Consider the following 22,053-nt stretch of genomic DNA (forward strand, 5'->3'; position numbering starts at 1 on the left):
TGTGTTAAACCTCATTAGAAAGTAGTTTTTTTTAACAATTATTGAAATAAATGACCAGATGATCAATATAGATACAGTTAGCAAAACATACAAACAAATTTTAGTATAATCATACAAGATGCTCATTCACCTACAACATGGGTATTTGGGATAATTTTGATGAACCTATCATTAGTACGTGTCTCCAACCATTAAGAGTTGTCTGTTTTATATACAATTTCTTTAAGGCATTATTTATATTTTGTGTTAAACCTCATTAGAAAGTAGTTTTTTTTTAACATATTGAAATAACTGACAAGATGATCAATATAGATAGAGTTAGCAAAACATACAAACAAATTTGAGTATAATCATACAAGATGCTCATTCACCTACAACAACATGGGTATTTGGGATAATTTTGATGAACCTATCATTAGTACATGTCTCCAACCATTAAGAGTTGTTTGTTCACCTACTCACACACATTAAGGTAACTCTCTGAAGGAAATTGATTCTTTGACTTTTAATGCATCTTCACATTTTCCTGTCATAGTGATTTCAACTGATTTTCAATAGGTAAAATGACGTGAATTAGTTCTCTAGACACACTACAAGGTTTCATTATGAAGTTTGAACATTTTGTGAAACACTTGTTGCTACTATTCGTTTTACCGGATGAAAAACCAATCCTTAAACAATACAAAATAAGAGACTTTAAAAGATGGTTACTTTACTACAAAATTATATACATGCTTATGGATAAAATTTTATTACATTAGAAAGTTATAAATTTAAAATAGAAATAAAGAAAAAGAAGAATAACCTTTAGAAGTAATTAGGGATGACAATTCTCGACACGACACGCGACACGACACGAAATAAATGGGTTTGGGTTGAGTTTTTCAACCCGTCAACCCGTTTATTAAACGGGTCATATATGGGTTTCTCAAAAAATAAACGGGTTGACCCGCCAACCCGTTTATATTCTTAATAAAAAAATTATTTTATTTTTAAAAAAAATTATTTTATTTTTTAATGTATTTATGTATCAACTATTAATAGTTAATAAGTATTATATAATATATACAATTTATTCATAAACCATTTGACTGTTTTGACATTATAACTCGTGGTGGATGGTCTAAGGTCATAAGTCGTAACCTATAAGGCTAAGTCTGTAACATATTTCTATGAATGTTTTTAATTTTCATTTGGATGTTTAAGACTTAAATATCTAAAATTCGGACCCACGAACCCAAATCTGACCCATGAACCCGCTAACTTGTGAACTCGTATAGATAAATGGGTTGATGGGTCATATATGGGTTTATGTTCAAAACCCGCCAACCCGTGACCTGTATATTTAAATGGTTCGTGTTTGGGTTGACATATTTTGACCTGCTAACCTGCCAACCCGCGACACGCCAACCTGAACACGACACGATTGTCAGGCCTAGAAGTAATATCTATAACTTTTTCATAGAAGCAATTTGAATGGCTCAAGGTATCTCACCAAGTGATCCGCTTTCCTATTTTACCCCTTCTGTTTTACTCTCCCATGTAGCTCCCTCCTTGTAATAAGCACTCGACGTATTAGAAACATTTTTAATACAATATGTACCCGATGCAAGCAAAGATGATGTGGAAAAATGTATTAATATATAGATAATAATAAAAAATTATGAAAACGGTAACAAAAACTATATTCATTTTAGTACCATCAAATTTGGTTTGAGCCATAATTTTTCAGGCTTATAGGCAGGACCGGTCCTAAAGATTTAAATGCCCAGGACGAACCGTAGAAAAAAAGGCCCTTATGTTCAAACATGTAATGAATTAATTATATAAACTAAAGTTTTTTTTTTTAAATGACGATGAACTTTATAGTAATAAGCATAGAAAAATAATAGTATTTTAACAAGTAATAACATGTCGTAAGATCTAACCGGCAACCAAAAATGAAAATGGGCCATATATATATATATATATATATATATATATATATATATATATATATATATATATATATATATATATATGGGGCCCATTTTCATTTTTGGTTGCCGGTTAGATCTTACGACATGTTATTACTTGTTAAAATACTATTATTTAATATATATATATATATATATATATATATATATATATATATATATATATATATATATATATATATATATATAAGTTGAAGGACTAAATATAGAATTTTTGGAAATTGATTTAGTAATTGTAACTTGGAATATTTAACATATAAGCATAATAGTCAAATGATATCAACCTATAATGGAAACTAGGTGAGTGACCCCGCGTTGCAGGGACATATGTGAGATATTTTTTGTTCGGTTTATTCTCTGTAGATATTCTTTTATGAACTATTTGTTTATAGTTTGAATATGACATTAGGTTAAAGAGGGTGTTATTGTTTGAACCTCGTTCTGAAAGTTGTAACAACCCAAATATAGCATTAAGAGAATGCTATAATAAACAAATTAATGAAAGTACATTATTATTTCTTGCATATAGGCTTACATAGAGAACAATTGCAACCCAATATTGGATTTATTTTTCAAAATTTTCAAATTTGTAAATTGTGTTAAATGACCAGAATATATTATGTCAAAGGATGTGTGTTTTTTGGTGCTTGTTACATGTTCCAGCACACCAATCACATACATTATAGCGTGAAATAGCATTGTACTTTTGTCCCTTCGGAATTTTTAGAGTGAGATCGTTCTGTAATATGATTTCTATGGACACAAATGGCATGAAGTGTTTTTCTTTCTCCAACTTATCCTTGGGCACAAGTAACACAAAGCTACAGAAAAGAAAAAAACATAACTTTAATCAATCAAAAGTAGTAAAAAAAAATAGATTACTCTAGAAATATGAATATTTACCTTATTGTTGATGTTATTGAATGTCCCTGAAATCATGTGTAGTGTATCTATATTTAGCATCATGAAGAGAAAAAGAAAATCAAAGGATTCGAACCAATCTGACAAATTGTTTCATCTTATCGAACATTATTTAGTCTTTCAATCAAAAGTTCTTCTGTAAGCGAAAACCTGTCATTTGAGATTGCAAATTATGTAATACTATCAGCAACAACAGAAGAAACAAAAAAATGGGAATAGAAATATTGCATCATTTACATACAAAAGAAATGCTAAAATCATGAAACTACTAAATGAAAAAGTGGAAGAAACAAAACAAATATAGTGATTTTGATGGGTTCCAATCTTTTGTACTAAAATGACCATTTTGTCATTCATCTTGAATAAATAGAGTATATTTGCAAAACACATTAAATCATAATTTTTTTCCATATCTTACGTATAAACTATCTCATAATATATGTAGAGGTGGTTAATTACCGTATTGTCCCTATGGGATGAGGCAAGTATTTGGTCTTTTTTTGTTATATTCTATCATCATAAGGTATATATATATATAATTAATACACCATGATCCATAGTTAACTATGATGATTCCATTCAATGTTATGTACGAATTGTTTCAGAACCTAAAATGCATAAATGAATTCCAAAGCTAAATTGTTAACTGTGAACAAATATATTCTTTGTAGGATACTAAGAGTGATTAAACTGATATCATTAGGGTATGGCAAAAAATACCTTTTCGTGTTTTGTTTGACCTCCATTAATAAGAAAACTTTATAGATTCTCAGTTGTCAAAAAAGCACTACAAGAAAAAGACCCTTTTACGACGCGCAAACCACGACACGCAATGATTTATGTTACGCAAATAAGAGTGACCTTAAAAGAGTGTCATCTCTTCAAAAATTTTAAGGATTTAAGTCACGCACTATTGCGTGCCCTTAAATTAGTGTCCCAAGAAAAAATTAAAAAAACACGGAGGGCGCTTTATTTTAATCGCGCGTCCTCTGTGACTGTCGCTTTATAATTTTAATGAAACGCGCTTCTCCTATCAACGGGGGGAAATGAAATCTCCAAAATTTTGAAGACCCGCCTTCTTCTTTTCTACCTTCTTTCTATCTTTCATCTTCCCAATGATCGTGAGCATTCCATTCTTGATTTCCCTAACTCTTTCTCATTTTTTGATTGAAACTTGAAAGAATCGACATAAATCTAAGCTTCCCATCAGAATCACACTAATTTTCTTACTCTTAGAGAACCGGTGATTTAGGGCATTACTATATGAGTTCTCTCTACAAAGTCTGAGGAGTTCGGATTCAACCCACCTCGTACGGATTAAGGTATGTTTTCTTTCTTCTCTCATCCCAATATTTTATAATCTTCTATCAATCTTGATTTTACTTATACAACAGAAACAAGAAGAAGAACGATACGGTGCCTTTTTCTCGTCTCTTCCCTTCTATGGGTTCTCCTTCTTGGCAGTGTCGTTTCTCCCGATGTTGCCGTCCTGCTTACTTCTACACGCCTCCATCATGTAGTATGATAGTTTCCTGGTTGCTTCAGGTCATCTTGACCTCATGTCGATTCTGGAGATTTCAAAATTAAAGGAGTGTATTTCATTTGCGTAGTAGGCATATTACGAAGGTAATTCTTCTTTTTTCAACCACAGTTACCTATTTCATGTACAACTGGTCCTTCTTTTTGGACGATTTTTGTGCCCTTCTACCCTTTCTCAAATCTTTTCATGGAATTATTGATATGTTATGATATAAGTACCTGATTTTTTTATGCACACCAGGTGTTTGACTAAATGTTTGAACCAAAATATATATTATTATAATCAGTAAGTTAGTTAAATCTTGGAATCCATTGCACACCCAATCTTTCTTTACATGTATCTAGTAAAGTAGAGAGTAAACTAAAGCTAGGGTTCTTTTGTTGATATCAAATGATCACTTCTTGAATTTCCCCAAAATTTGTTGTTTTAAACTCGTGATTCAGCTAGAGACAGAGAGTTATGGAAGTGGAACAATCAAATCATTCATTGACCTTCCACGAGCCTTCCATGGAACAGAGCATTAGCTTCATTACAGAACTTCAGGTTTTAATTTTCAATTCAGTTAAAATTTCCTTTTTTTTTTAACTTCACATCAGATCTGAGTTTTTGGTATATAGTTATATATGTCAATGATGAAAATATGTGCGATATGTTTGAATTTTGTTGTGATACTTTCACTATTTGATCTCTCTTTTTTGTAATAGTATTTTTGTCTTATTTTTGCAGGGATTCTCTATTATGCCTCTCCATATCCACAAATGTTGCAACCAGCATATCTTCAAAGGCCACTTGGAGCAGTGGGAGTCATTCCATCATTAGCATGCCCACCAATGATGGCTATGCGGGGTCCAGTGGTCCCTACAATCATTAGGCGACCCATCAATACAATAACTCCAGCTGAAAAGCCAATAACCACAGTTTATGTTGGCAAGATAGCATCATCAGTGGACAATGAGTTCATGCTCTCCCTTTTTGTAGGTAAGTTCCTCTTTTTCTCACATCTTTACTAGAAATAGATCTTATTGCCCAATGTTCATGGACTTATTACATATTTATGTCTTCTGAAGCTCTGTGGGCCTGTTAAAAGTTGGAAACATGTACCAGATCCCACTACTGGGGCTTTGAAGGGCTTTGGTTTTTGTGAATTTAGGAATGTTGAAAGAGTTCTGCGTGCTTTAAGGCTTCTGAGTAAATTAAGTATTGGTGGTCAGGAGCTCATGGTATGGTTTCCGCATTCTCTATCTTTCTTTTTTGTGTATATTCATGTAAATCATGCTCTATCTGATTTGAACATTTTTTTTAATTTTGAGTTTACAATTGAATTTTGATAATGTAGATAATAGTAGCACTATTCTTTTATAAATGCCCGTTTCTTTTTGACTTGAATACATTTAGCATCATGTAGCTAATAGTAGCACTATTTTTTTCTTTATCAATGTTGTAATGGGTGTCACTCACTCTATGAATTAAGATGTTGCATTTTCCTGTTCTACCCATGTTTCTATTAGATTTAGTAGTTTTGCAAATACAAGGGTAAAATGGTCATTCACTTTCTTAAGTATGACAGCATACAGATTAAGTGTTCTCTGGAATGGATAAATAATAATAGTATTTAAAAAAAACTTATCCTGTTTCTTTTCTTTTCCTAAATAATAACGATTCTTAACAATTCTCAACACTAAACTTTTATAAATGTGTACAAATTTACTACTAAACTATTATTTATGTTTCTTTATAGGTGCAAGGTGGGACAATGAAGGATAGAATTAACTGTATCAGGGGTATGAATCAACCTAGCATCCCATCCCACATTTCATGTATTTTTCCCTGTGAAATAGAATTGTTAGCAATTCCTTGGTTATGGCTGCCATTCTGGAAGTTGGAGAGAACATGGAACACAATCATACTTTGATTTCTTTTCGAAAAACACCGATGAAAAACTTATGGTAAGTTCTAAAATTACAATATTTTGTTTTAGAAAATAAAAAAAATAAAATAATAAGAGGTATTGATTGATGTGTGGCAGGAAATTGAAGAGGCTGAAATTGAATTGGATCTAATATAGAAAGAGCAGTCTGTTGAGGAGTCATCTAATGATGTCACGGATTGGAGAAAGCTTCCTTTTCTAGCCAGTAACATTTTTTTTTTGAATTATCAGTTTTTTTTTTTTGAAAATCCATGGTTTTTGTTTGGCGTTTCTTATGCTGGAGCTCTTAGTGCATGGTTTTGTTTGTAGTTCCCTCATCTCACATGTGGGAGTCTTGCAAGTTCTGTTGCATGGTTTCATTTTTTCATCACGTCTTGTAGAGGATAAACGGTTTTTTCTTCTTCCGATTAGCTTAGATATGGTTCAGGGGATTAATTTATCCGTTGTGAAGGTTAATTCTTCACCTATTCCTTCGTATAGCTACTACAGGACGTCTCTCTCAAGGTCATTGGTCCAGCTTAGGGAATCGGTAGTGTACCTATTCCTCTTGCAAATCTCCTTGGAATGTACCAAATTAAGGTAGATTTTAGATTATATAAAAGAGTTCCTTTTTTTTATTGGTATCACTTCTTTGTGAACATAATTTTCTTTGCAGTCTGAGCTTGAGAATTTTGCCCTTCATTCTAATTGGTTTTAAGCTCCTTCTCTAATTCATTTACACATTTTTTTCACAGATGAAAGACTATATTGTTTTTCGTTTACACCTTGTAGATCAGTTATTCATTCAGGTACCACATCATTTTGTATGTTTTTTAGTTAGAAAATTACATATTATTTGTGTTTAGATTGTATTTTCTCTTTAGGAATAATACAGAAAAAAAACGCTTGTACTTTCAACATTTTATTGATTTAACACTTCACTCTGTTTAGTACTGATTAAACCATTATACTTTTTGACCACATAAAAAAACACCATTTTCCTGTTACATGGTTTTCATATAACCAAGTGATCAAGGATCAGGACCGGGTAAGTACCTCTATATATGCTGGAATCAAAATAAAACTTTTTGTTTTGTCTAGTTCTACTTTGTTTTTTTTTTTCTTCCAATAATGGGGTACTTTGGTCTTTTAATAAAAAAAAGAATGGAATTGTTGAGTAGCTTTCAAGAATATGAAGGGAATTGTGTTCATTTTCAACCAAGCATGAAACTGAATAGAATCTCACATGAATTTGTGGTGTTTTTATAGCATAATATATTGGGCATGGAAGGTCGAAAAGGAGACAGGGAGAAACCAAGTAATGTTTTGGTAATATGAAAGGTGGATAAATCATAGCTACCTGTTGGATTCTTTTTTTGCTTTAAGATTCTACAACTTCTTGAGAGAACAAAACTAGTGTTTTTCAGCATCTAATCAAGGCTATCCCCCATTATTTATCTTTATATAATAAGAATATTTATTTATGTTGTTCAAGGTCCTTGATTCCAGGTTTCAATCTAGCAAATAGTAGGATATGCTATAATTATAAGAAACAACATTTTGTAGTTTATATAGGGTTAACTCTAAAAAATAGCAACACCCGTATTTATTTGTTTGTTATAGTTTCTTACCTCTTTCTCCCTATTATAGCTTTGTGCTTTTACTTTTCTGCTGTTTTTTAATTTTTTTCACTTGCATAATTTGAAGTTGGGGTGCAAACTCAAACAGTTAAACTTTATCTATGGATATGACAATGCAGTTATCTGAAGGAAGAGTGGAAATAGAGGAAACACAAGGCATCTGATGACATATGCCAAGATTTGATAATTTGAGATTTATTTCACTAGAGGTAAGATGTGAATTTAGCCCTTTTCGTAATTCATTTAGGTTTATCATGTATTTTTAATGTTAAATTCGGATTTTGATTAGTATGTTTTATGCAGGTTGTCATTCGGTTATCTAGTTCTTTCCTTTAACTCATCTTCACAAAATCAAGAACATGCAACAGATTCAGGTAATATATTCCTTTTTCTTCCATAGTATCCTTAAAATTTAAGATGTCTCTAGTTACATTCAGTTTGATTTAACTGTTGGTTAACTTTATTAACTCTGGGCTGCTTGTTGAATATTCAACTGTCTTGCAGGAATCCGAGACAGCAACACTTGTATTGATAGTATGTGCTTTATGCTTTGTGGTAAGTATCTCTCTTTACTTTGACATGAATAATTATTAATACACCATTGTGGACAAAAAAAAGTTCCTGACTAATCTGGGACAATAGGTATAGTTTTTTGGAGTTTTTCCGACTTTACCCCTATTATAAATTCAATGGCATGTTGATTATTTTGTATCGTAGATAGATAAAATCAGATGAATACTAGGATATTTGTGTCTAGGATTGAACTGCACATGCACTCTTCTGGTAGAATTTACTAGAATTATATGTACAATATATAACAGTCTCCCATTTGGTAATGAATTGTTGCTTCCAAAACAAAAAAAAACTATCATAACATGTCAAAATCAATTGCTAAAGCAACCATGTGTAAGTTTTACTTGCAAACACAGTTTATTAGACCACAAGAGTAAGCTTCAAATTGATCATAAAGTTGAGTAATGTATAGTAGTCTCCCATTTGACTTTTCTTAGATTCTTTATGATTTGTATTTAGTTTAATTTTCTATCCAAACCAAATTATTCTTGAAAGGAGTTATTAATGATCATCATTTTTGGCGCATCTTATGAAATTGTTCATAACTGGGCTGTTAATGTTCTTGTTTGTTTTCATTTATGCAGGTAACAATCTTGTTGAAAGGACTTATGAATCAGATGTTAATGGTAACAAGTTTAACACTCGAGTCCATACGATTAAATGTTAATGGTAACAAGTTTAACACATGTGTCTTTGTTATACATACATATTAAATGCAATGAATTATATTTTTTGTATATGGTATTTTATTTTATATTATGCAATGGATTGTATTTTTTGTATATGGTATTTTATTTCTATTATGAGAGATTAAATGCAAATTTAATTTATAAATTAATAAATATATAAATATATATATTTTTTTTAAAAAAAAATTAAAATTACGATACGCAAAAATGTGTGTCGTCTTCATTTATGACATGGCCTTTCTTGACTGGGGCTTCCTTGATACGCATTGCGTGTCATAAACACGCGCGTCGTAAGGTTACGACACGCAAATGCGTGTTGTCTTCCTTTATGACAGGGCCTTCCTTGATACGCATTGCGTGTCATAACCGCGCGTCGTAAATGCGCGTCATAAATGCGCGTCGTAAATGCGCGTCGTCTCTCTTTATGACAGGGCCTTCCTTGACGCGCATTTGCGCGTCGTCTGAGCGTTTTACGACGCGCAATGAGCGTCGTAAAAGGCCTTTTTTCTAGTAGTGAAGAAAACCCTGAGTAAACACAAAGGAGAACATAAACACAGTTAAAGAAGTTAAAAGCTATGATAGACCCTTATGACCTTACCACCGACCTCACTTTGATTAACACACACAAAAAATGCCCATCCACCCACCCTTACTTTGATAGCGTCATAACCCAATTTAACACACACCAAACACATGCTATATACCCCGGTCCCTTACCCCTTACCATAGTTGAAGATATAGGAATCATAAACCTGATTATACGACCTGTGAAACACTAGAAGTAAATAATTAGTTAATAAAATCGGAATTTGAAGGATCATTAACTTGATAGAAGGAATACATGTATGAAGATTAGTGTCCTAATTAGATAACAACTGATCAAATTTGTAATACTGGTCCTCACATGGAAGAATGAGAGGATCGATAAGTGTCTCCAAATCACGATAATTGACAAAACCGACCGAAGTTGGAGTCGGAGAATGATAGAATGAAATTGGAAGAATCGGAAAGAAACACCCCCAAACCGGAAAAACTTTTGGAGTATGACTGACCTAACTTATAGTGCAGCAACGTCGGCAACAAACAACAAAAGGAGTGGATGGAATTTAGGAGAGCGAGGTTTAAGAAGGAATTGAGATGAGAGGAATCGATTTGGAAAAGAAAAAAGGAAAAGGAGGTGGAAGAATCTGGAATTTCTGAGAGAAAGATGGACCAGTGAGAGCAGTTGTCGACATAGTGATCTTTGTAGTGGAAGCCAAAAGGTTTATGAGAGAAAGTATTCGGGGTGGATGGGAGAAAAAGGCGGTGGGAGATAACTGAAAGTATTCTATTTGACAAAAAAAAACGGTGAAGCAACGGAGACAAACACGTATCAATTTAAAAAAAAAAAAAAAAAAAGTGGGTCAATTATGACCTGGAAAAGAAATAAGAAAAAAAGACCATATTTAAATCCGGCAACCTACTATGAGGAATAAAAAAAATAAGAGTTACAAGGGTCAAATTGTATTTCCCAATAAGAAGTGGACCAATTTTGCCAACTCCTTAAGAATTTATTGGGCCAAGTTCACTATTCAGTTTGAGCAAAAGGTCAAATAACGCCCTAAAGACAATCCATTCCAAAATAAGAAACACCGGTAGAAGCCGAGGACCATTTGTGACAAAAAAACACGATGTTCACTATTCCTTAGCATTGTCCAACTTTTATATATATATATATATATATATATATATATATATATATATATATATATATATATATATATATATATATATATAATTCGAATAAACCAACATTAAATAAAAATAAGCATGAATTTGAAAAGAATCGAACCCACGTGCCTCTTGTATTTAAAAACACACTGCTTTAACCGACTGACCTACAGTACATTTGTGTTAAAAATCTGAAAACATAATATATAATAAAAACATAATTATATAATTTTGCAAAATTAGACCCTTTTTTTTCAGGGCCCTTGTGCGGCTGCACATAGAGATGAGCATATAGACCGAGGAACCGGCCAGAACCGGTCCCGGAATCGGAACCGGAACCCGATGGAACCGGTCGGATTGGGACTAATACTATAATTTCATCAATTTTTGGAACCGGGACCTGGTAAGAACCGATTGTTGGATCCGGCCCAAAACCGGGAATCGGACTGAATAACTGACTCAAATTTGGAAAGTTGCATAACTCATTCACTTTAACTTTGTTTGACATGAATTTTTTTCCTACATGTAGATTATGATTTGTAGTTAATTTTAGACTATAAAAATGCTTGATTTGGTTAAAACATGAATGAGTTATAAGCTCCACAAGGAAGCGTGTCAAATCAGAATTTTTTTATTTTTAGCAATTAAATGTAATCTGAATTTGTTGTTCAAATGTGCATAACTCACTCAATTTAACATGTTTTGACCTGAATCTTTTTCCTACATGTAGATTAGGATTTTTAGTTAATTTTAGACTATAAAACACTTGCTTTGGTTAAAAATTGAATGAGTTACAAGCCCCCCCAAAGAAGGGTGTCAAATCAAAATATTTTTATGTTTCAGCAATTAAACGTAATCTGACTTTGTTGCTCAAATGTGAATAACTCAGTCAATTTAACTTGTTTTGACCTGAATCTTTCTCCTACATGTAGATTAGAATTTTTAGTTAAGTTTGACTATAAATACAATTGATTCGGTTAACAATTGTATGGGTTACAAGCCCTGCAAGGAAGGGTAAATCAGAATTTTTTTATGTTGCAGCAATTAAACGTAATCTGATTTTGTTGTTCAAATGTGCATAAGTCACTCAATTAACTTTTTTTGACCTGAATCTTTTTCCTACATGTAGATTATGATTTTTAGTTAAGTTTAGACTATAAAAACGCTTGATTTGGTTAAAAATTGAATGAGCTATAAGCCCCACAAGGAAGCATGTCAAATCAGACTGGTTCCTAAATCGAAAATCCAGTAAAAACCGGAACCGGTAGAACCGTCGGGCCGGTTCGGTTCTTGATTTTGGCCGAAGCCGGTTCTTGGGTCGGGCCGGTTCCGGTCGGTTCGATCCGTATGCTCATGCCTAACTGCACATATTGCCCCCTTAGAGCCGGGCATGCTTATAGGTGATGTTTATATATATATATATATATATATATATATATATATATATATATATATATATATATATATATATATATATATATATATATTAATTAATTAATCAAGTTTTAAATTTATTAAACTAATTTTATCTCAAACGGACTAATAAACACTCTAGTCAGTATACTTAGTCGTGGTAAGACCAGGTATCAAACACAAAGAAAACGATGGTGAATAAAATTAGAATTCTTGATTATAAGTTACACATAAAAGCAATTAGAAAGGTTTTATTAAATACTCACATAACACTTAACATCAAATATCGATAAACTAACTTGAAGACAAACTTATTTAGGTACTTTGGTCTTAGATAAATTACATCTTAAAATAACGGCTAATTATTGATACAATGGTTATTTATTCATTATTCATCGATTCCTAATATAACTAGTATCATAGTCACGCTACTAATCCTTTGATTTCAACACAACTATTAATTCATTGATCAAGTGAATAAACAATCATACAAATCTGTATCTAGTTCGTATTAAGCAAGATTTGATCTTATTTAACTCCGATGGTAATAGGAGTTACATCATGCATAGAATGGCCATCCTACACATGCATACACATTAAAGTTCACAACTTAATTTCCTAACCCTATGTTTTGGTCAAAACACTAGTCATAATTACCAATGGTCACTGGAAAACTATGATTCAAATTAACACAGTCAGATGGTCTTCTAAACTCTATCAATTCAACAATATGGAACAAAGTAACAATATTTAACACATATGGATCTTCAATTAAAATTGTCAAAATAAATTAAATAAGAATAAACAATCCAAATGAGAATTATACCATAAATTCAAAGATTCATTCAATCATAAACACAAAGTAAAAAGTTTTAACACCTAAATCAGAAAGTATCTTTTGCTTCATTTCTGATCTAGCAACAATATACCTATAAAATACAAGTTTAAGCATTATAAGTATCTTTTAGCTCTAAATAGCAATAATTAAGGGTAAAATATTAAGATATGATATATATATATATATATATATATATATATATATATATATATATATATATATATACACACGCGCGTGCGCATATCAAAATACCCTACACTTAACCTTTGCTTGCCCCCAAGTAAACTGATTTTTAACTTACCAATACTGCATAAGCCAATCCATTTAAAACCCAACCATTATCCCAAGACCGCAATGCATGTACGTGTGTCTATGATTCCTAAAAACTTCTCATTCCTAAATACTCACAATCGTTATGAACCTTCACCCATTAGCTTATACGACACTCATTTTGCAACCCTTCGAATCCATCCCCAGACATCTTTCTTAATCTCAAGGTATTTTTGGTTAAACTACCAAGCATATATAAATTCTAGAAAGAATTAAAACTTTGATACCATAATAGAACTCTTTGGAATTCATTTCTTCTTTGATATTTGCTTTTCAATTTCTTTGAATTCACCACATTCTTGTTTGAATTTTGGTATCTTCAACTTTTTGATTCTTCAGAATTTTTGATATTTTGATCTTCATACTTTGATAACTTCAAAATTCTTTCAACTTTTGCAATTTCTCTCCTTTTTTTACACAAGGAGGCCTCCAAACTTCTTAGCTAGCTACGCCCTGCATAGCTACAAGCTACACCCCGCGTAAGGACAAAGATTGAAAATTTTTTAATATATCAAACCAAAAATGTAAATATATGGAGACACAGGTGTGACAAGAATTCTTATATTCCATTAGCAGAGTTCTCCTACAAAAAATAGTTTTCATGCTAGGAGTGGGCAAGGTTTTCCAAAGAGAGGCAAGTTGGGCCCTACATATATTGATCATTTTCTTATCATTGCTCGTGTGGGCAAGGTTTTCTTTTGATTGGAGTTACCTGAGAAGCTCAATCAGATCCACATCACTTTTCATGTTTCTCAATTGAGAAATTCTTCACATATGAGTAAGTAGTTGTAACCTTATGGGATATTCAGGTGGATAAGCACTTGAATTATGTAGAGATTCCAGTTAAAGTTTTAGACAGGAAAATGAAGACCATATGCAACATGGTGATTGGGCTAGTAACGGTGTAGTGGCAACACCAGAAGGGTTGTGAACAGATGTGAGCGTCTGAGTAAGAGATTCGTGAGCACTACCCACATTTATTTGTAGTTGTGGATTTCAATGATGAAATCTAATTCGAATAGGGAGAGCTGTAACATTCGATTTCCACATATGTATTTTATTTTTAAGTTATTTGATTTTAGGAGAAAGTATGTTTTGTTATAGGCACGCTATGTTCATTGTTGGGCGTGACACGCTTTCCATGAGTCAGGCGTGGAGTGCATTAACAGAAATAGGCGGTGCGCCCGCCGCAAACACAAAACCCAAGATCTATATCTTAAGCCCTATTTCAGGAAGCTAAAATTAGGGTATGATGTATTCTAAGCTTCCATCCTCACAGAATGAAACCAAAGCTTTATGTATGTATGTTTGAAGATCTTGAGCCTCCTGAGTGTCCTTTTACGAAGAAGGTGGCATTTGGTGCTTATAATGGTAGTTCCACCTTTATGACTATCTAGTTCATATTTCATGCTTTGGGTCCGTTTTGGTCTCTTGGAAAAATGTTTATAGTGTTTGAACAACTCTAGAACTCTAGAATGGTATTGTGTTAGTTCTTAAACTTAGAATGGTGGGAAAAGGTGTAAGAATGGGCTCCTTTTAAGTTATGCACAAGTTTTTGGCCTTGTTAGACCACTTAGGAATTAGGTTTTGTGTTTAGGTTTTACTAAGTCATGGAAATGAATAAATTTGAAAACTTTATCCATTAAGTCACTTAGAAAAATCAGATTTGAGAGTTATAGCTCTTGGTTGAAAGGGTGAAGTACTTAACGAAAAAGTGTTAATCTAATGAGCACAACTCACCTTTAGATTGTTTTAAAAATTATTGTCATTCTTTCTAACGTTCATTGTTTTGGAAATGTAATAGGGATGGAAGGAACTAAGAAGTTCTATGAAAGCTTCACCTCAAGGCTCAAACATCAAAGATCTCCACAATTGTTAAAAAAATGTAGATGTGTTATTTCTAAAGGTGGAATTGGTACGATAGTGGACATTATTTCGTTGAACCATGTGTTGCCAATAAATTTGATTGGTCCATGTTGATAATGGTATATAGGAACATAAGTGTTTTGTGAATAAAGATTTTCATATTCTTGAACATTATGAAATGTAAATGGGGCTTTTGTGAATGATATTTTTGTGAGTGGTGGAGACAAGAATTATTTTATTAATTTCTAACATGAGTTTAAAATTTGAAGTAGTAAAGTAAATGGAACACGCAAACATAAGTTTAAAAACTTTCATAATATGGTAGATGGTAATATCAAAGGTCTTAATATATACACACATTAAAATTGAATTGGTTGGTATAGTAATACCATGTATTTTAAACTTTATACCATTATCTTACCATATTTACTCAATTTATACGGTACTACCAACCAAACATATTGACCACCAAACATATTAGTTGCCAACAATATTTATTTGGTTGGTAACATGTTGATTGGTTTTTCGTGGGACATAATCCTAGCTATTTCATTAGGTTGTAAGCGAACTTTTAAAGGCAAAATCACGAGGCATCATTTCAATGCTTTGGAAATAAAAATCCTAGTGCAAAATTACAGGGCATCACTGAAGCATTGATAGTGGCAATAAACTTATACAAATATTGTGCTCAAGAGTCACTTGAATAAGTTTGAGAAGCAAGCCACCCATCCACCATAGTCAAAGCTTCTTCAGGCTTGTACAATGCCACTCCGTGACCTGCACCCTAATAACACCAGACCCCAAAAGAATTATGATTGGAGACAGAAACAAAGATTTATGCGATTAAATTACAAAAAATTCCTTAAAATTTTATTATTGTTATTATTCATAGATAAATTACATACGTTTGCATTATCTATGTTGTTATTATTGATTAAAAGGAAAAGCTTTTATATATAAAGGGGACAAATTACTAAAAACACTTAACCAAATGCCCACACTTCCCTAGTAATCAAAGTGTGCTTAAAATAGTCAAAGGGCTCTGTTATTTCAATCTTACATCATGATGTTGTCAACAGAATAATAAGATGCATACCAATAGAGTAAGTTTAAATGTCATGTTTCTTACCTTAATAGTTGCGTATTTTAACGAGTATTCTCTCTGTACATATGTTCTCTGATATCTACAAAAGACATTGAATGAAACGATTGCATGATTAGTTCCCAAGGAAAAAATGTTTCATTTTAATGAAATTAATTAGTAAATGGATTTCAAGATAAAACAAAACAGATGAAAATAATATGAAGGTATTTTTATTAATATATTCTAAAATTTTCAGCTCACCCTGCGATCTGGTCATTAACAAACCATGGTTCCCATTGCTTCTCTACCGGAAGATTAAGATTACTAATCCACTTCTCTGTGCCCACATGTGGAAATGTCATGTCATGATCACCACTGTGCATTTGAATTTTTCAAGAAAGACACATATAAGATATATAGCAATTACCAAAACAAAAATGGCCATTGATTTATTAAATCAATGGTCATTAGAAGGCAACGTGGTGTTTAGAAAAATAATGACATTTTTAAAAGGATTTACTTTAATTCTGTTGCTATTACTTTTTTTTAATTAAAACCTCCTAAACAAATAAACATGCAAAAGTAACCTTTTTGTAATAATGAAACGAGAATATTATCTTTCTAGAGTATGAGTATTACCATATGATCAAATATTGACATTTCTTGGCAAGAAGTTGTTTGTGGGTAGGGATAGTACTGAACACATCGTATGAGTAACATTCTGTGTCCTTTTTCCCCATATCGTAATGAATACTTCCGTTTTTAATCACCCAATTTTCTATTGTTCCCTGTATATAAAAAGAAAGGCATTTGAGAGTTCTTAATTCTTAAGCATATTAGATTGTTGAAGTAATAGCATGTTTTGTGTGAATGAGTTGTAACACAAAGTAAGATCAAATCTAGCAGTTTGCAATTTGAGATATACATATATTTGCATTGATATATACACATACGATTATATATAACATACCTCACGGACATGGAGAGCATTCTGAACTTCCTTTTTGTTTGCCCAGATTCCTATAAATACATACCGAGCTTCCTAAACAAAGAAGAAATAACATTGATGTCAATAAAAGAATCATATATGGGAAAATTATGTGTTGATTTGAGTATTTGAAAAAGAAAAATTACTCGACAAGTTGGGTCCGTGTATGTTGTATCACACATTGGATCTAATATATTCTCTAAGTTGATCTTGCTTGTGGCCTACAAATGGAATTTTGAATTAAACTTGTGCTACATAAACTTGTATAAGATCATACAAAATGATATTTGTATACCTCTTCCACCTGTTGGAGATTATTCCAGCAAAGGACATTGTCTACATCATTGGATATATAGTTACCTTTACATGTTTGTTTTGTAGACTGAAATATGAAATAAATATAATCAAATGACCAAATAAATAGTGGTTACTTTGAGAAATAGATGGTCATGTTTTGGTGTTAATATTTTTCATTACCTCATAAATATCGGTTGATATTAGTGATAGCCGATAAGCAAACTCAAATCTTGAATTAAAATCATTGAACTTATCAGTTAAAGGGGAAACGCTAATGACTCCCTATATAATGCAAAAAAAAAGAGGTGAATATGACATTCTATATTTCCTTTTATACAATAATATTTGTAAATAGCGTTATAAAGTTTGCATATTACTTTCATATTTAGTTGTGGTTGATTTCCACGTTCATTGCCTACAAAGTACCCGACATCACAAACATAATGTTAGAAAAATCAAGCCTTTTCGCAATTAACAACTACGAAATTAATGACAAAATCTAACGCACAATAGGAGTACATGTAATAAATAAACAAATGAATAACTTATATAAGAAATTGTTATTCAGTTTTCTGGATTATCTAGTTCTCATTTTAATAAAACGGTTTTGGTGTAAAACAATCAAAAAATTCGAATATCCAAACCATATAGTCCAACCAAATTGTCCAATTAAACAAATTTTAGTTTCTTGTTATTCTTCTTTCTTTTTAAAATAATCTTTCGCCTTTAAAAAGAATTCCAATTTGGGCAACTTATGACCAATTCTATTACACTCGAAGAGAAGTGGAAATGAGTAAACTCATCATCATGATCAACAAGAGCAACCCCTAAAGATTGAATTAAAACCATAGTTAGAGATATTACCTTTATATACATTTAAAGCAACATTTGGTATGATAATCCCCATGTATGAAATCCCTGATACGTAAAACGGATTGCTGAGAAACCTAGGGTGATCCGTAAACCACTGTATAATTAACATGTACAACAAAATCATTTTAAGATTAAATAACAAGTCAATAAATTAATGAATTAATAGAAGAAATTACAAAACCTTTCGTAGAAAATCATAAGCATATGAAGCTAGAAGGGAATCACTGCAAATCGTTCCTTCGTATGTCGTAGAATATGAGAACCCTGCTCCCGCTGGTGCATCTATGAATAACATATTAGCAACCTACAAAATTACACGATTAATTGTATGTAAAAAATCATTCATGTAGAACATAAAATCCATAGGTTTATAACATTAATTTTTAGAAAAATGTTTCGAGTGAGAGAATGTGAACCTTATTCCATGGATATGGATTCAACTTCAATGTAATGTTATCCTCCGTTGAAGTTTCCAAATTGAAATTGAGTGGACCTACAAAAGAAAATGGTTAGTTAATTTTAATGAATTGTGTGTAAATAAATAATGACATGTTTGGTCAAAAATGCTAAAATTCAATTTGGTATTACTTATTAAAGTAACTTAATAATAGACTTCAATGCCTTTAAAATTGGAAACAAATGTCCTTAAAGTAAGTTTTAATTTTGGCATGTTTGGTAAAAAAATGCTAAAATTCAAAACCATGTTAAAATTAAAAATAATTGACAATCATAACCAAAGAATATATCACGTGATTGACACAAAAGTCGGATCAAACCACTAAAATAATGTAAGTAAACTTTTTGAATAGTTACCAAATTTGTTCCTCATCTAATAAATGTTATCCAGACAAAAAATTCATCGAACATTGATTATCTCATATGTTAGCAACAAACTGGAAAATTGGTCTTGAAATTAGATTCTTGTAACCATGAACATGAGGAACGTAGTCATATAGTTTAGGAGACATCCCGACCACAGGGATCAACAAGAAACAAGATCAGACTCCGGTGAAGTCAACGCCGGTGGAAGCTAGGTTTCCGGCGAGGGTTTCTGGGAAGGTGGATCTGTGTTGCGATGTGAACAAGCTCCGGCGAAGTCACTGCCGGAGATTGTTTATTCTAGTGTGTGTGTGTGTGTTTGTATGTAATTAATATGGTTGTTTAATGCAATAGATAAATGAATTAGATGCAGACAAGAATTTAGATACACGATTACCTATTTGATACATCATGGAATAAAGTACAGAAGTCCCGGGCCCACCGGTGAGGTAAAGAAGAAGAGGGTCTTCGGAGGGATTTCTTTCGGACTCAACGAAGTAGTAAAAGATCTGCACTGCTTCATCTTTTCCAACTCCAATGTATCTTTCGAGAAAAACAAAAGACTAATTTAAGAGTCGTCTGAAACAGTAAAGACAATGAAAACAGACACATACCCGGTTTCCAGACTGAAAGGAAGATCACCATCAAAACCGGGGAGTCTCTTGACGATTGACTTTGAGTTTGATGCACTTATGGAAAGTGCAAAGATTATTAGAAGGGAAACCAGAGTGTGTTTTGATTCCATTTCGAGAGTTTTCTGCATAAGTAGTAGGTGTAATGTGTTTATGTAGACATGTGTAAGAAGTAGGTGTAAGTGTGGATATGTGGAGATGTGATGTGCCATGGTGGTTAGGTGTGCAAAAAGAGGAGAGATGGGGTCGTCTGTGTAATTTTATAAGCTCACTGTAAGATCGATCGTCGACCAGGGATGCTCGAGTTTTTTTTTTTATCACAACAGCGTTATTCAAAAAAAATATTTAGTGTAGTTTGGAAAAAATATTTTTAACCAATGTTTTTTTATTAGGGGTGAGACCAGACGGATTAATTAAAATAAAAGTTTAATTGTTAAAAAAACTAAAAATTGTATTAAATCAAAATCGATTATAATCAATTACATTGAATAAATCAATTATAGAGAGTTACTTTAAATTTGTTTGAGATTGTAATTAATTCTTATTCTATCTAAACTATTTAAGACGTTGCACTTAAATTTCAAATGACTTTTTATCCATATAAATTGACTTTTATGATTTAAGTTAAAGTTTGACTTTGAAGCATCCACTCAATATGTCAAGAAATTTGTATAAGTTTGGTATAAGAAAGAGGATATTATTTTGAAAGTATATATTTTGGAAATTATATATACGATTAGTTTAGAATTTGAGGTGAAACAATCAAAATTGGATGTGTATTTATGATATCATATGAAAAAAGGTATATATAGCATTTACAATTTTTATTTTTGAAATTAATAGAATAAATACACTAATTAATTAATTAATCTCATTTAATACAAAGCAACCACAAAATGACATGTGAAATTAATTTATTAAAAAAAACCACAAACTCTTAAAAATTAGACAAGAGGCAAAAAAAACTTTCACATGATTTTCAATTTTTCTTATTTTTTTTTTTTATTTTAAATATCCATTTTTTTACTTTTATTTTTTATTTCAATTTTTTAGTATCTTTCTTACTTTTGTAAATATTAGTTTTTTTTTTCTTACAATTTTTTTTTAGCTTTTTTAAATATACATTTAAAATAATGCTTTGACATTAAGGTTTAAAAATTCGACCAGAGACCATACCGGCCGACATACCAAATCGTTCAATTGGTCTAACCGGTTGTACCGATCTGAAAAACTGAAAAAAATGGATAATATCATAATTACATTATTATTAATTTTAATTATATACAAAATACAAAAAATGAAAAAAAAATATTTTTTAAAATTTCTTTTTTAACCGGTTTAACCCGTTTTCACTGGTTCACATGATAAATAGTTTTTTTGGTTTCTAAGAACCGGTTTTCAAAACATGGGACATTATTTATACAAATTATAGAAATCATTTTGAAAATCAAATTTTAGTCATCTTAAATTAAATTTGTCATTATATATCTTTCCTATTTAATAAAGCGTATTGGTCACAACCACAATTTAGTGAAGTGAATCCAAATTTAGAACAAATAGGAAATTGAAACGACTGTCGTTCAACAAGACTAAGAAATGTTACTTAGTACCAACTTAGATTAATAGTCGTTTTAACAACAATTAATAATCAATTGCTTTATAGTCAAGGTCCTTGAGGCAGCGGCAGTACTAGGATCAAAATAAAGGGGTATCTAATTTTTTTTAGGGTAGCATAATTTTTTTTTACGGGGTACTTGGGTTTTCCGGTTCGATTTTAAACCCAAACATTAATCAAATCTTTAGCTAGCCTCAAGTCTTGTTATATAAACAGGGTTGTGAACACACACACACACACACACATATATATATATATATATATATATATATATATATATGTAACACCGAAAATTTCAAACAATTTTTCATTTAAAAATAATCGTTTAATTCTTAGAAACACT

At 31.6% G+C, this 22,053-nt stretch overlaps 1 protein-coding gene and 1 long non-coding RNA gene across 2 annotated transcripts; both read right to left on the bottom strand.

The window, feature by feature from the left end:
- Positions 1-2,495: 2,495 nt before the first annotated feature.
- On the bottom strand, positions 2,496-3,682 carry LOC145072473 (uncharacterized). The gene is made up of 3 exons (XR_013691036.1): positions 3,618-3,682; positions 2,880-3,047; positions 2,496-2,797 (listed from the first exon to the last, which is right to left on the bottom strand). It is a non-coding gene; the product is annotated as an uncharacterized LOC145072473 (long non-coding RNA).
- Positions 3,683-15,971: 12,289 nt separating this feature from the next.
- Positions 15,972-20,308, bottom strand: LOC145049059 (serine carboxypeptidase-like 13). Its single transcript, XM_078997697.1, has 14 exons — positions 20,078-20,308; positions 19,861-20,006; positions 19,061-19,137; positions 18,826-18,948; positions 18,636-18,738; positions 18,149-18,186; positions 17,952-18,053; positions 17,770-17,856; positions 17,621-17,695; positions 17,457-17,528; positions 17,126-17,274; positions 16,748-16,861; positions 16,532-16,586; positions 15,972-16,186 (listed from the first exon to the last, which is right to left on the bottom strand). The coding sequence occupies exons 1-14, from the start codon at positions 20,305-20,307 to the stop codon at positions 16,091-16,093; spliced, it is 1,467 nt and encodes a 488-aa protein (XP_078853823.1). The 5' UTR covers position 20,308; the 3' UTR covers positions 15,972-16,090.
- Between the last annotated feature and the right edge of the window lie 1,745 nt (positions 20,309-22,053).

Source organism: Lactuca serriola, chromosome 1 (assembly GCF_051521515.1).
Source record: "Lactuca serriola cultivar US96UC23 chromosome 1, Lser_US96UC23_V15, whole genome shotgun sequence".
Lineage (NCBI taxonomy): Eukaryota > Viridiplantae > Streptophyta > Magnoliopsida > Asterales > Asteraceae > Lactuca > Lactuca serriola.

Bases quoted from the DNA above. Each gene is read 5' to 3' on its own strand.
- LOC145049059 (XM_078997697.1), bottom strand. From the start codon at position 20,307: ATGGCACATCACATCTCCACATATCCACACTTACACCTACTTCTTACA. The intron at 20,007-20,077 runs GTATGTGTCTGT...TTTTCTCGAAAG, and splicing joins CCTTTCAGTCTGGAAACCGG to ATACATTGGAGTTGGAAAAG. The intron at 16,187-16,531 runs GTAAGAAACATG...TGGTGTTATTAG, and splicing joins TAAAATACGCAACTATTAAG to GGTGCAGGTCACGGAGTGGC.